General features: G+C 32.2%; 2 protein-coding genes across 2 annotated transcripts; one reads left to right on the forward strand and one right to left on the reverse strand.

The window, feature by feature from the left end:
• Positions 1–234: 234 nt before the first annotated feature.
• Positions 235–5,001, forward strand: LOC114177982 (beta-galactosidase-like). Its single transcript, XM_028063617.1, has 18 exons — positions 235–594; positions 675–770; positions 886–998; positions 1,129–1,195; positions 1,294–1,386; positions 1,525–1,668; positions 1,885–1,973; positions 2,046–2,151; positions 2,252–2,339; positions 2,447–2,565; positions 2,654–2,815; positions 2,958–3,133; positions 3,244–3,353; positions 3,440–3,549; positions 3,654–3,764; positions 3,867–3,977; positions 4,078–4,283; positions 4,385–5,001. Exons 1-18 carry the CDS (start codon positions 433–435, stop codon positions 4,545–4,547), a joined length of 2,226 nt encoding a protein of 741 aa, XP_027919418.1. The 5' UTR covers positions 235–432; the 3' UTR covers positions 4,548–5,001.
• A 7,941-nt stretch (positions 5,002–12,942) lies between these two features.
• On the reverse strand, positions 12,943–14,875 carry LOC114177258 (probable polyamine oxidase 5). Its single transcript, XM_028062532.1, has one exon. The coding sequence runs from the start codon at positions 14,726–14,728 to the stop codon at positions 13,124–13,126; it is 1,605 nt and encodes a 534-aa protein (XP_027918333.1). The 5' UTR covers positions 14,729–14,875; the 3' UTR covers positions 12,943–13,123.
• Between the last annotated feature and the right edge of the window lie 511 nt (positions 14,876–15,386).

Raw genomic sequence — 15,386 nt, forward strand, 5'->3', positions numbered from 1 at the left:
TTTACTCGTTCAAATGCTTCAAATTAAGATTTACTATATTTATTTTTGTGATTTTAATTCCTTTTAATTTAATATAAATATGCTATGTTTTTAGAATTGTAATGCATTCGACAAAGGAAGTGTGTAATTAAATGAGAATTCTTTTGTAACAATCATTTGTCAGGATTCAATTGTTTCTTCCAATTTCTCTGTCATATTTACCGCCATTTCTCCAACAGTTGCAGCATTCTCAAACTGCACAAACCCACCAAAACTAAACTACCTTTCTTATATTAAAGTCTTTGTTTGCCATCTCCTTTCAACCTCAAAAGCATCAAAATACATTGTGAAGGAACATCAGAACCGTGTTTCTCTTGTCCCCTTCTTCTCATTTGGACTTTCTGTTTCTGTTTTTTAAATGTGTGAAGGCTACTGACTGATTCACTGGTTCTTATGGCGAATTTACCAAGAGGGGTTGTTTATACCCTGCTGCTATTTTCGTGGGTTTGTGCAGTCACAGCCACTGTGTCTTACGATCACAAAGCCATTCTTATTAATGGGCAGAGAAAAATTTTGATCTCAGGCTCCATCCACTACCCAAGAAGCACACCTGAGGTACTTATAAAAGACTTTTCATTTCTCACACTGAAAAGCTTTTTGTTTCTCCATTCTCATTGTCTCTGGTGGCTCTGTAGATGTGGCCAGACCTTGTTCAAAAGGCCAAAGATGGAGGCATAGATGTTATTGAAACCTATGTGTTTTGGAATGGACATGAACCTTGGCCTGGAAAGGTACTAATGTTATTTTCATTTTTTAAACATATTATTTCCACTTGTCAAAAAGTTGATACAAAGCTAACTCTTTTTCTATTTTTTTATATGAAATTTGGGGTAACCGAAAATTCAGTATTATTTCGAGGATAGATACGACCTGGTTAGGTTCATCAAGGTGGTGCAGCAGGCTGGCCTCTATCTTCATCTCCGTATTGGTCCCTACGTATGTGCTGAGTGGAACTTTGGGTAAGATTTTGATAACCTGTCTTACAATTCTACATAACATAATATATATATTCTGAGGATAACTTGTTTTGGAAAAGAACAACACTGTTTAGCAATGTCTAAAGGTCTTTTCATTCTGTTTGATATTCAGGGGGTTTCCTGTTTGGCTCAAGTTTGTTCCGGGTATTTCTTTCAGAACAGACAATGAACCCTTTAAGGTTGGAATTTTCAATTTTGGTCGGTTATCATTGTTATAGTTTAATTATGAAATCCTGTTAATTTTGTAAGCAACCGTTCAATTTTGGTGATGACGTAGGCGGCAATGAAAACTTTTACTGAGAAGATTGTGTACATGATGAAGGCGGAGAAATTGTTCCAGACTCAGGGAGGTCCAATAATTTTATCACAGGCAAGGAAATGGGGTTTGAATATATTCTTAGGATTGCTTTCAAGTTTCAACTTTGCATTAGTTAGGCCAAGGCCAACCAATTACAATAATGACCATTTATTGATGGCATTTTCTTTGACCAAAAGTTGAATGTGACAGATAGAAAACGAATATGGACCAGTGGAGTGGGAAATTGGTGCTCCTGGAAAGGCTTATACCCAATGGGCTGCTCAAATGGCTGTGGCATTAGATACCGGTGTCCCCTGGATTATGTGCAAGCATGACCATGTTCCGGATCCTATTGTAAGACCCTTTTGCTCAAACCCTTTTAAGAAAAAAAAAAAAAAAGAAATATTTGTGTGTCCCACCTTTGTTGTTGTGTTTTTTATTAGGTACAGTCTTCAGTAATATTGTATTTGTTGCTATCTCTTTTATAGTTTGTTCTACTCGTGTCATCCACCCATTTCTGTGTTTTTTCATTGGCAAATTGACTGAACTCCCTTGCATCTTTGTCGATAGATTAACACCTGCAATGGATACTACTGTGAAAACTTCGTTCCTGACAAGGACTACAAACCCAAAATGTGGACAGAGAACTGGACTGGCTGGTATGTTCGACAAATAAATGAAGTAATAACTGATCTGGATCCTGTATTCATTTTATGTTTCTTGTTCTGTAGGTACACTGAGTTTGGTGGCCCGGTTCCTCGTAGATCTGCAGAAGACACAGCCTTCTCAGTCGCAAGATTTATACAAAATGGCGGTTCATTAGTTAATTACTACATGGTAGGTTGGAGCATTGCGTTTATGATGTATCTGTTGCTCAATGTGAATAGATTCATTGGAAACTTTTATTGATTCTAAAATATATCATTTTTGGATCCAGTTCCATGGAGGAACTAACTTTGATCGGACATCAGGTGGCCCCTTCATTGCCACCAGCTATGACTATGATGCTCTCCTTGATGAATACGGTAGGAAGAGAGATTAGGTTAATTTGTTGACATGATTTGTGTGATGAAACCTGTTTTTGCAAATTGTACATATTCACATTAGTCTGAAGCTTGTTTAACTATGTCAGGCCTTTTAAATGAGCCAAAATGGGGGCATTTGAGGGACTTGCATAAAGCAATAAAGTCGTGTGAGTCAGCTTTAGTGTCTGTAGATCCCTATGTGACATGGCCTGGTAAAAACCTTGAGGTAAGAACTATCCTGTGATGTGACTTGTGAAGAATACTGAAGAGACTTGTTGAAAATTTATTTACTGCTTGTTTTAATTTTACTTTAGGTACATGAGTTCAAGACTCCTTCCACTTGTGCTGCATTCCTAGCAAACTACGACACCAAAAATTCCGCTACAATTGCATATGGAAATGGAAAATATGAACTACCAGCTTGGTCTGTCAGCGTCCTTCCTGATTGCGCAACTGAAGTTTTCAACACTGCAAGAGTAAGACAATACTTTGTGCAGAAATTTTCTGTCAGTAACACATTTCTCATACGAATGGTTCAAGGACAGAAACATTAGACAGATATTGAGCAGAAAATCTGTGTATTCATATTCATGTTATCAATGCTATGCGTGTAAACAGGTTGGTGCTCAAAGTTCTCCGCCGAAGATGACTGGTCTGAACACTGGATTTGTTTGGCATTCATACAAAGAATGGCCGTTAGAGTCCACTGAAAAGGATTCCTTTATAGGATATGAACTCTGGGAGCAGATTAATGTCACCCGAGATTCTACAGATTATTTGTGGTATATGACAGAGTAAGTATCTTTCAACTCATCATGTGTTTCACTTCCAAAAAATGTTCAACTTCTTGAAACTTACTATTCATATCCTCTCTCTAACTAATAAATTATTGTCCCTTGTCCAGTGTCTACATTGATGCAAATGAAGGTTTTTTGAAGAAAGGAGAATCTCCCTATCTTAACGTGATGTCAGCTGGCCATGCTATGGTTGTTTTCGTTAATGGAGAATATTCAGGTAATGATATATTCTCAATCCACACTTTTGTTATGATAATCTTCGCTTGTACTTAATACTTATCCATATTTTCTGTATAAATGCAGGTGTTGCGTATGGGTCATTGGAGGTCCCTAAATTTACATTTGGTGGCAAAGTTAAGATGTGGGCTGGCAATAATAAGATATCTTTACTAAGTGCTACTGTTGGTCTCGCGGTTAGTTCTCTTCCTCTCTAATATTTTTGTTATTTCTACAAATATAAACAATTTCCAGATTCTTTTCCTCGTTCTATCTTATCACAATGTTCCAATAATGCCAGAATGTTGGGTTACACTATGAGACATGGAAAGCTGGGGTGTCAGGGCCAGTCACACTTAGTGGTCTAAACGAGGGGACTAGAGATTTGTCTAAACAAAAATGGTCTTACAAGGTTTGTCTTGTCATCTACCATTGTTTTGCACAGTTGCAATCATAATGATGTGTGTGTGTCACCACAGAAATAAGACACTACTCATCTGCATTTTGTTGGCAGGTTGGTCTCAAGGGAGAAGACTTATACATATACAGTGTTAATGGGGAAAAATCTGTTCAATGGACACGAGGAAATGCATTGATTAGAAAACATTGTTTGACATGGTACAAGGTAAGATTGAATGAATATCAACAAATGTTGTATTTATTATGTCACTGATCATGTAAGGGTTTATATTTCTTCTAACACATTTATGCATTGATGTCAATAGACACGTTTTAACGCACCAGAAGGCAATGATCCATTGGCTCTGGACATGTATACCATGGGAAAGGGCCAAGTATGGATAAATGGTAGAAGCATTGGACGCCATTGGCCTGCAAATAAAGCACGCGGTGGTTGTGGGGATTGTTACTACGCTGGAACTTACAATGAGAAAAAATGTCTCACAAACTGTGGGGAGCCCTCCCAGAGATGGTAAGAGCTGATACAAGTTATTTTTCCGCTGTGAATGGTGTAAATAACTTGAACATCATCATGATTCATGACATTGACAACCTATTGTTGGCATTGGACAGGTACCATGTTCCTCGGTCGTGGCTGTACCCAACTGGGAACTATCTGGTTGTGTTTGAAGAATGGGGAGGAGACCCTTTTGGAATTACTTTGATGAAAAGAACAGTAGAAAGTGGTGTTTGTGCTGAAGGATCAAGTCCTAAATTGGCCTGTGGCAAAGTATGAAGCTCGAATGACACGTATCGGACACACGCAGGATACTCATACGATACACTATCAATAAAGTGTCTAATTTGAAGGACATTTTTTTGTCTTGACATAATTTTGACATGTCTCCAATACAATGCTAATAACCACAAATTCAATAAACTTGTAAACTTATTATATAAGTTTATGAAAGAAGTCGGAACTCATACAAGAAGAACTTGAAGAGAAATCAAGGCAATTTAAAGATATAAGAACATATTTCTAACTAGTTCGTGATGATCCAAGGACCTGAAAATTCAAAGAGTTCCATTATTTATAGATTCAGATTCTGTTTTTAGATTTATTGGACCTATGTATGTAATTAGGCTTATTTTTATCTTTTGAACATTAAAGAGTCTACTTATACATAGGCCTACAACGAATGTAATTACTTTTAGTCATATTTATCAAAGATTGAGATTTTTGTGGCGAATTTTCCTTGACTTCAATTTTATTGATTGTGACATCTCTATTATTAGTTCTTATCAAAGAGTTTATAAGTTCTTATCAAAGAGTGATATCTTTTTAGCATATCTTCCTTGACTTATTTATCTTATTGATTATGACGTCTTTATTTTCAATACTTATCAAAGAGTGATTTCTTTGTGGTGATCTTCCTTTACTTAGCAACAAGCTAAATTGTGACGTTCTTCCATCATTGTCTTATTCGTTCTTTATAATTATAATCTCTGAATTTTCCTTTTAATATTTCATCTATTTTATAAGAGAAATTCAAAATCAACAACAATCATAAACTTTTCTGAATAGGATCATATAAGTTTCTATTATGATTATAAAAATAAGGAACAAATCTTATATGATCATTACTTTTAGTTTTTTGGATATTAGATAGATAGATTAGATTTATTTTTGTGTTAATTAACAATGTATTAGTTTACAATTTGAAACAAATATGTATATACACGCCGTGTCCTATATTTTTTTATTTAGTTGTATCTTCATATCCTTATCTGGACATGGTGTCCACCTAGGCAAAAGATTTCCCAGACTAAATTTGCTAGTTATGGATTGTCGCATGAAACTTGTGGAAACTATAGAGAGTGAAGTTGTCATGCTCACATATCATATGATGCAAGAGTGGTAAGGTGGTTTAGTGGTTAGAAAGAAGGAAATGTTGTACGTTCAATATCTTCTACTAACAATTTGGAGAAATAAAATTAATTTGGTGGGTTTAGAAATGAGGATGAGAAAGATTGTGAGTTCAACTCTCCAACAATTCAGCTATGTTGTTTATGAAACTCATTTTCTTTATTGATGTTCTTGGATTTAGGTATGGTATTATCAACACTATCCTAGAAAAGAAAAGAAAAATCTATTCTTTTTTATCGGTACACATATTACTATTTTATAAGTTAATTGTGAAATACATAAATTATTTTTTTAATTAAAAATGATTAATTTTATGTGACATCTTTTTAACATTTAAAAATTTGAAAGAAGTGACAATTTTATATTCTAAGAATATTTAAAAGAAAAAAGTATTGTGTGGAAATGTATCAATTGAAGCTGGCATTTTTCTATGATTTTGAGATATAAGCGCATTACTAAATTATTCTCTAAAAAAAGTTAAATAGCTAAAAAAATATGTTTTAGTGGCTTTAACATATATGAGCTGTGATATTTGTACTAGAATTATTTACATAATTAGGTTCAATACCTTAGAACAAAATTAAACTATAATAAAAAACATTAAACTATAAAATAAATAATTTTAAATAATGTTATTAATTCAACAATAACAATTTAGTGTACTTAAAATTTATCATAAATTAATAACATATTTAATATCCATAAAATTATAATATATATGCTTGTTTGATGAGAGCAAGACAATATCAAAATAATTTTAGGCAAATATACTTTCTTTTTAAACAAATATATGTCTTTCATTTTCTCACAAATTATTGGTGTTTAACGTTTTAACACATCATTCAAGTCCGATAATTGTTTATTTCATTTCTTTGTGAAAATTTTCTCAGAAAATTATATTAGGTTGGTAATATATATTAATTAATGAAAAAACTTACAAAGAGAGACAAATTTAATAATAATAAAAACTATTGAGAAAGTGAACAATAATATAATATAAAAAATAATTAATGGTAGTAATTTTTTCACTAAAGGGTAAATTGCAGGTTAATATTGTATAGAGGAGTTATTGCTACTCAAAGCAATGTTGTCTTAAAAAAATAGTAAATTGGGGCCCAATAAATCAAGCATTTTGATCATATTTGACCTCCAAAACTTATTTAACTTTACTTCCTTGTACTTAATTGAAAAAGAAAACGACCTTTAGGGATATAAAGTTCAATTTTAAGAAAGAAGTGAGGACCACCTTCCACTAATTAAACTTTACAAGACATAAACACGATTACTCCTCCTTTTTCCTCCACAAAGTAAAAGGAAAACTATGTTCAAAGTTTTTTTTTTTTTTTCCAATATCCATTTGTTGTCTATTCATGATTAGTTAATACTCATCTCAAAAGGATAGATTTCAAAATTACTTTCTTTCTTAAATTCAGCATGAATGCTAACCAATAATGTTTTCCAATCACTAACTAAAGAATTAACTCAATTTCTAAAACACTTTTCAACATAGTTTATTTTTTCTTTTCTTTTTCATATAAACTAAACCTAATGGCTAGTATTTTTAAAAAGAAAATTTTAAATATAGCTTAATATAGATAAGACTTACACATTTATATATTATAAATTTTTATTTTGATGTAAAATTTTAAACATGTCCCAATAACTAAAATAAATGACGAAGTTGTTTGTTTTTGTATTTTTTATAATAAGATAAGTAATTTAATATGGAAAAAATGTTATATAAATGAGTTTTAGGCCTCACTCAATCCTACAAAACCGGTTTGTAGGTTTTAAGTCTAATTCAACCCTAAAAAACTGATTTGTAGAGATCTACTAATATATTATGAATTGGTCTTATCTCTAATCGATGTGACACTTTAAAAAAAGAAATATAAATATATATAATGTCTCGATGTAAATTTTAAATGTCCAGTTTACTTTTTAAATTTTCTATCTTGTTCGTTGTCATCATTAACTACACAAAAATTAAGAAAACGTTGTGTAGAAAAAAGAAATAAAAAAAGGTCAAGAGTCATAGAGACTACTACCTAAGTGTCTATTAATCTTTTAAGACTGCAAGAAAAAGAAGGAAAAGTAGGAGAGTTATAATAAAGAACTTGGATACGCAAAGTTAAAGGTTAATTTGCCTAAAAGGTAAAGGTGATAGGAACACACTTTTGAGAAGGTATATGGTTTAAATGAATCTGTTTTGAATTAACATCATCTTACAAAATTAGTTTAAAACAAATATTAATTTTAGATTAATTGGATTTTGTTTGGATAATAAATATTAAAAACCAATGTTAACTCATAATACTACTTGAAAAAAATTACAGTTAAAATCGATTTTTGGGTGTAATTAACAAAATGAACATTTTTCACGAATATATTTTAGTGTAAATATTTTGTTTATGATATTATTAATATATATATATATATTATCACTTATTAATTAATATAATATTATATATATTTAAAAAATACATACATAAACGCATGTATTTACGCATTTACGCTAGTATGTATAAAATTAATTAATTAGAAGTGAAATGTTTTATGGGTCGATACTTTTTATAAGACAGAATTTATTTTTGTTGAGTTTGGACCGAATTTTAATAGATTAAATACAACAGCGAATGAATGTCCACTTGCAAATAAAACTAAAGTAACAATGTGCAAAAAGTATAAGATTACGATTAAATCTGAAATTCTTCTTTACACAATGTCATTACACAAATTATTATAACGTTATATTTTAATAAGCTATATTATATATTTTATCATATTAGATTATATAAAATTGTTTTGAATGAGTAACACATTAGAGATAAAAATTGGCATGTTACGTAAGTAATATAATTCTTGATGATTATGTAATTGACATAATATATATTACAAATAATAACTGAAAAATAAACTTTATTATATATACTTGCGTAACACAGGTGCCCGTCATCGCGCCTGTGTATGCATTTTTTAAATATGTGTAATATTATATTAGTAAGTGATAATATTATAATGTTATTAAGTTAATATATATATATTAAAATTATATTTATTTAAAATTAAATTAAATATATCAGAACAGATAAAAGAATAACCATTGATAAATAAAAAAGAAGAGAAGAAGCAGAAATATCTGATTTTATAAAATTTATAAAAGTAATGGTCAATTTTTAAAAATTTAATAAATTATTATATTTAAAGGGTAAAATCGGTATTTTGAAAAGTGGACAAAAAAGGGAAATTCTCTTTATATATTGTTATATATATATATATATATATATATATATATTATAGAATTTTATTTCTATTAGGATTAAATTAAGAAAATTATGATTATACTAGTATCGTTATATAAAAATATGTTTTAGTTAGTGAAACAATTTTATTATCTCTACATTTTTTTCAAAGTTGATAAAAAGATATTACACATTTCTAATTTCTTTAGTAATCTTTTAAAATTTTGGTGTGTTGGCATAATATATAATATACAGTTTTGAATCATGGTTATTGATAGATTTTGGTTCTATATGATTATATGACATTAGTTTTACACATGTTAGATATTTGACACTACTTTTACACAAAAACCTTAAGACAATGATATTATTGGTCTTTATTCTTATATAGTATTTAACTTGATCTATTCTATCTGATGTGGAACTTTGACTGACACTTAAACTATGGTACTTGGACTATTGGACTATTCTTAACATATAAGGTTTAGATTTTTAAAAATAAAATATTATAATTTGTATTATAATTATAGGTTTAAAGGTTGCATTAAGATTTGTTTGAATGAGTGGGGGTTTAGAAGGTGATTGGGGAGAAAGAAATTATGGGGGCAAGTACGCTGCTGCACACCGTGCTCTGATTGAAAGAAAACAAACGTGCATCAATAATATAAGACTTTGCAACACAATCTCTCTTCCTCCCACGTTTCGTCCTTTCAGTGGTCCAACTTAACCTTCACCACCTATATATGGCATCAATTAACTCTTCATAAATACAATCATTATCTGCATAATACTATTGGATATTATCATCACTCACATTCCATCCAATAATTGAAACATCAATTTGTTTTACTCATAACAGACCAAACATGTTGTAGGCAAATATCATAACCATGATTACAGGCAAAAGGTCATCCTGTCAAAATTAACTCCTTTCAAATTTCGAATTGACACTGCCAATGTCATACTTTTTTAACATTTGTTTACAAGTCAAAATATATATTTCAAAATAATACCTGCTGTAGCAAAAAAGAGTTAAAATTCACATTACATAAATAAAATGTTTAGTAGAAGATATTAAAGAAATTTTGTATATTCAGATTCCTTCGTTTACGTGTCAGACAAAGATCTATTAGGTAAAGCAATGGTTTGTGATGTCCGATCCTTACTTACTGTGTGATTGAGGCACACAAGAAACAGGACGAGACAGCAAGTGGGACATTTTTGTTTTCTCTCGGTTGAAAAAGATTTATAATAAATCGAGATATTCAATAGGTTAAGAAATGGAGAAAAAATTCAAGTCAGAAAACATAGTCGAGGTCATTGCAAGAATTAAAAAAATATCTCTACACAGTCGAGATCATTGGAAAAATCCAAAAAAATACAAAGCCGAAATTATTACAGGAATTCAGAAAGATATATTCACGAAGTCATAACAAGAATCTAAAAGAATATCTCCACGTGACCGAGATCATTATAAGAGTTATTATCATTTTTGTTCTTTTATTTTTGTAAGGTGATTTTAATTAAATAATGTAAAAACAAAACAACAAGCTCTACTTTTGAACAAAAATAAAATTTCTCATTTTTCAGAGAGAGTTCTCATCCATTAAAATAACATTTTTTTAGTATTTTATTTATCACTCACGTTTGTTCCTCTTAGATTTCTTTTCTCGACAATCTCTAAAAGCAAATTAAAACAAGTATCAAGCTTGGTTGATTTGCTTTGCAGAAAAATCCAACGTTAGCACCAATACTTCTTGGTTGGTAGGCCACAGTGTTGGAGATATGTCTGTAGAAAAGTGTTGTGAGTTAAAGCTTGCACAAAAACATTATACGTGCAAATGATTGGGATGGAATAAATAATCGTTTTTATTCTCAGACTTTGTTTTACTAATTTTAAACTAATCTTTAATAATACTCGGATTCTTTTTTATACACTTGTATGATAAATATAAATAAATAATGTGAAAAATATATTTAAATTTGTTATAAAAGTTAATGTTTGAGTTTAGGGTTTATGAGGAAGAGATGGTACGCACGTAGTAACGTACTATGGAGGGTTGGATTGGATGGGACGTTTGATATTGATGAATCCTGAAAAAGAGAAAAATGAAAAATGAGTTGAGAGTAGAGTGATGTGGGCACAATGAAGCATTTTGGTACTACTACACCTTTGTCTCATTGTTAACGTTAAAGGACATTGTGGTTGGATACTCCTCTCCTTCACCCATGGGACCCTGTGTTCCACAACACTCCATTACCATCCTTCATTTTTTTCTATCACATCAAAATTCTATTTCAAATTTTCATTTTTTTCCAAAATTTTACAAACTGTTTTTCCCTTTACCTAATATTGTTTTATATTTTCTTTATGTATTAAATCTTGTTTGAAATTGTCATTCAAATTGAAACGTGTTAAATAAAACATCACTGTGAAATATTTTTTTGACACGTAAACAAATGTTATATAATTAGTGAACTATATTTATTTACTTTTAAATTTTAAAATAATTATATCGAAATATTTTTTGACACGTAAACAAATGTGACATAATTAGATTATGTAAATTATATTTATTAAATTTTAAATTTTAAGACAGAATTATGTTGAAGTTTAAGGTAATAATAAATTCAAATTTCATCCAAAATCATATTTATCTCTTTTTTTACTAATCTACTTCTATTTCTTTTCTCCCATCAAAATGATGGAAAAGATCATCCTCACATGTTACGGCTCCAACTAAAGTAATTTGTTTGTTTTGTTAAGAATGTTTTCAGGTGTGAAGATCAATATAAGAGAGATGAAGAGGATTGATTTGAGTGGATAAGAAGTTAAATTTATATTGTTCAATTTTCTCACTTTAAGAGATTTGGAGATGAAAATGAATAAATTTACAATTAAAATTTATAAAAATTTGTAATAAATTAAAAATTAAGTTTAAGAAGAAATCAAAATTACCAAATTACCCTTAATTTTGAAAGTAATTTAAAATTATAACTAAATAAGTTAGATTTATTTTATAAAAAGTATCAAAATAAATAAATTAAAATAAAATATTTTAGTAAACAAATATTTATAAAACTAAATTGAATTAAAAAAATAAAAATAAAGTGAGGGCATAACTATAATCTTATGTGTATCACCTTCAAGTCTATGATCGAACATAAAAGAATCTGGCTATTTTTTCCTTTCGCTCTCCATCAAATCCATAAAAAATGAAAAAATATATCAACTTTGAATCATTGTTCTCTTTTTCCTATATGAACATTAAATACCTTAAAGTGAAAAGAGCCTAAAGTTTACATGAGATCATGAGATTTCTTACCAACTTCAACTTTATGATGAAATAAGGAGAAAGAAGATCCAAAATGATCTTCATTTATGTATTGGAACCCTGTATTACTAGACCGTTGTTACTGGTGGCTCTGGTACGAAAGGTTGAAACAAAATAAAATGGAACAATTTTATTAGTTGATGGAAAGATATTTTGTGGATATGAAAAGCAAATCGAGGTGACAAGTGCGAAAGTTAATGTTATTATTTGTACAATAGGAGGCGGTGTGCTTATTTCTACAACTATACCACTGTTTGGCCGAAAGGAGGATTTTTTTACTGTCACGGAAAGTGCATTGTGCAATGTTTTATTCCCAATTGCGGCGAACTAAAGTTAAAACGTAAAGACCATCAATTATTGTTCCAAGTAAAACTCTGATCTGACTCAAACAGACATGAGTTCTTTGCAGGTTAAAGCAGAGGCTCCTATTAAATGGCTTTGTATTGAAAAATGGATACGTAGATGAGTTGACAAGCCAGATTACGTTTATGTTAGAGGTGATGAAGCGGTTCCAAAAGCTGGAAAGACCCGGCTTTACCGGATCCTGTCCTCTGGGGGAAACCACAAAATACACATGAAATGAAACAGTGTTTATAGGCCAGGTTGGTGTTTCAAAGTTTAAATTTAAGAACATTAGGTGTTTGTTGTAATGATTTAAAAGATATGAAACAACAAGAAAATGCACAAAAAAGTTTAAAAGAAAGTAATTGGCTACACTGGTTTTCCCTATGTTGCCACTTCTAATTTCAATTGTTGGGAAATCGGTTACTAATCTCCCCAAAGACAAACTAAGAATACTATCATATAAACTAATGATACAAATTTTGAAAGGGGAGAAAATGAAAAAGAAGTTGCTATACTATAAATCTTAACACGGTGAATAGTGTTGAATAAGCCTATTGGCTTCCCTAAGACCACTGAAGTAAGCTCCATGAGTTGTGGAATAATGGGTTCTGTGGGTTGCTTCCCCTGCAAACAAGATTTGAAGTGGTGGTGAAGCAGAAGGGTGGCTGCTACTGCTGCTACTGCATTTTGGCAAAGGTTCTGCCATTGTATCAAAATCATCTCCACTTGATCCAACTGCCACATGACTGTATGAGCCTAAAAACAAAGGATCTGTTCCCCATTGGCTCTTCAACACTTTACTGAATTTAACATTGTATTCGTGGGAGTGCTTTTCAGAATTCACATTCCCGTTGCAAAACTCAACTGAATGTGACAGGAAGCATGAAACTGTGTCTGAAACCCCTTTAATGATCTCTTCATCTTTGAGTGACTCAAGTGCCAGAGCTTCTTCCCCGGCAAACCAAGATAAGAGGACACTAGAGTTGTTGTAGATAGGACAAAGAGTAGCAGTTTTCCTCATCCACCAGGGTATTTTCTTGTGCCTCAACTCAGAGTTTGGTGAATGGAAAACCATTTGCAAGAAGGGGAACCCTCTGGGGTGTTCCTCTCTTCTCCCATGAGGAGGACTCAATTGCATGAACAACTTGTTAACAACACCAAAACCAAGCCTTGAAATAGCCTCAGCCTTAAAAGAGGGTAGAGGGGGATGGAACATCGACATACCTGAATCACCATCATCACGGATAGAAGCCTTCAACACCCCCAGTGAAACCGTGACAATGACATGATCCGCAGACATAATAGAGCCATCAGAGAAATGTAGCACCACGGGCCTAGAACATGTTCCGTTGGCCTCGTGTCTCTCGGGTTGCCATTCGATTCTTGTGACTTTTCTTCCCAACTGAACTGAACCAGGTGGTAGCACAGACGCTAACGTTTCAATTATGCTCGAGTAGCCTCTAGCAATTGTGATTTCTTCACCCGGAAACATTTGGTATTCACTTTCTGCGCCATAATCCAAAGTCAACAAGTCAGAAACAGATGTACAAGTCCTCTGCGTGTTCTCGTGCATGGCAAAGATTGCTTCATCAAGCAACTTCCTATTCCACTTTCCGAACCCTTTCAGCTCCTTTTCCTCTTTTGACGAACCCCAATAAGCATCAAGGCCTTGTCTGAGAAAAGAACCGATGCTGAGGATTCCGCTGTCGCCGTTGGTTGTTGGTGTTGACATCTTTCCCTGAGCATGGTCCATGAGACTGTTGAAAAGCTTGGTGATGGGGTGGACAAAGGAAGGGGTTAGCACAAAGCCACCTTCAGCAATGGTGGTGGCCTTGTTGTCGTTCCCATCCATGCACTCCCAAGGCTGGTCAGACTCAAGTGCATGGATTTGTTGAGCTATTTTGTGGATTGGACTTCCTTCAATTCCATGGATCCAAGTAGCACCCATCTCAATCCGGTCACCACCAAACTCTGAACTGTTGATTCTCCCACCAATCCTGTTTCCACCTTCCACAACACACACCTCAAACAAGTTCTTTGAGGCACTCACACTGTGAAGCCTGTTGGCAGCAGTGAGCCCCGCCATTCCTGCTCCTATTATCACAATCCGTGCCTTCTTCACCGCCATTGTTACCACCTAGCTTTGCTTTTTGTCACACCAATGAAACAAGTGGTGTGTGTGTGAGTGTATGAGTATGAAGGTGAGATTTCAGTAACTGGCAATGGATTTATAAGTGGGTGATTTGTTGTTTTGTCAAGATTCAAAAGTACTTTTCGAAAATAAAATGTTACAAACCAAAATGAATTTGAAGTGACATACTATGTTTCAAAAACAAGTTTAAAGAAGAGACACGTAATCATTTAATTAAGAGACTTTGTTCATTTACCTTTTTCTAGTGACTTCTTTCCGCACACTATAATTTATTATGCCCTAATAAAGACACGGCGCTACTTTTGCTTTTTCTCTCTGTAAGACTACAATTATTCAAGTCATTTTCTTTTACTAATTCTTCTCTAATTATAATTGAAGGTTCACCTTACCGTGTAAGTAAGAATCGGAATTACAGTTTATAATAATGTAGGGAAAGGGGGCCATGTTGAATGTTTTGAAGTAAAAATGGTAAAAAAGTAAATATGGAGCAGAAGTTAGAAGCAGTGCGTAGAGTAATAATTCAAAGAAAGGTACTGTGATCAGCACTGAGCCACATAACCTGTGGCCCTCTTCACACCGCCCAGAACAAACAAATTTAGTTGTACAATACAGAGACAATTTTTAGAGTAAAGGA

Source organism: Vigna unguiculata, chromosome 3, assembly GCF_004118075.2.
Source record: "Vigna unguiculata cultivar IT97K-499-35 chromosome 3, ASM411807v1, whole genome shotgun sequence".
Lineage (NCBI taxonomy): Eukaryota > Viridiplantae > Streptophyta > Magnoliopsida > Fabales > Fabaceae > Vigna > Vigna unguiculata.

Coding starts and splice junctions, on each gene's coding strand:
- LOC114177982 (XM_028063617.1), top strand. CDS start 433: ATGGCGAATTTACCAAGAGGGGTTGTTTATACCCTGCTGCTATTTTCG. Junction 771..885: donor ATGAACCTTGGCCTGGAAAG/GTACTAATGTTA, acceptor CCGAAAATTCAG/TATTATTTCGAGGATAGATA. Junction 3,978..4,077: donor ATTGTTTGACATGGTACAAG/GTAAGATTGAAT, acceptor TGATGTCAATAG/ACACGTTTTAACGCACCAGA.
- LOC114177258 (XM_028062532.1), bottom strand. CDS start 14,728: ATGGCGGTGAAGAAGGCACGGATTGTGATAATAGGAGCAGGAATGGCG.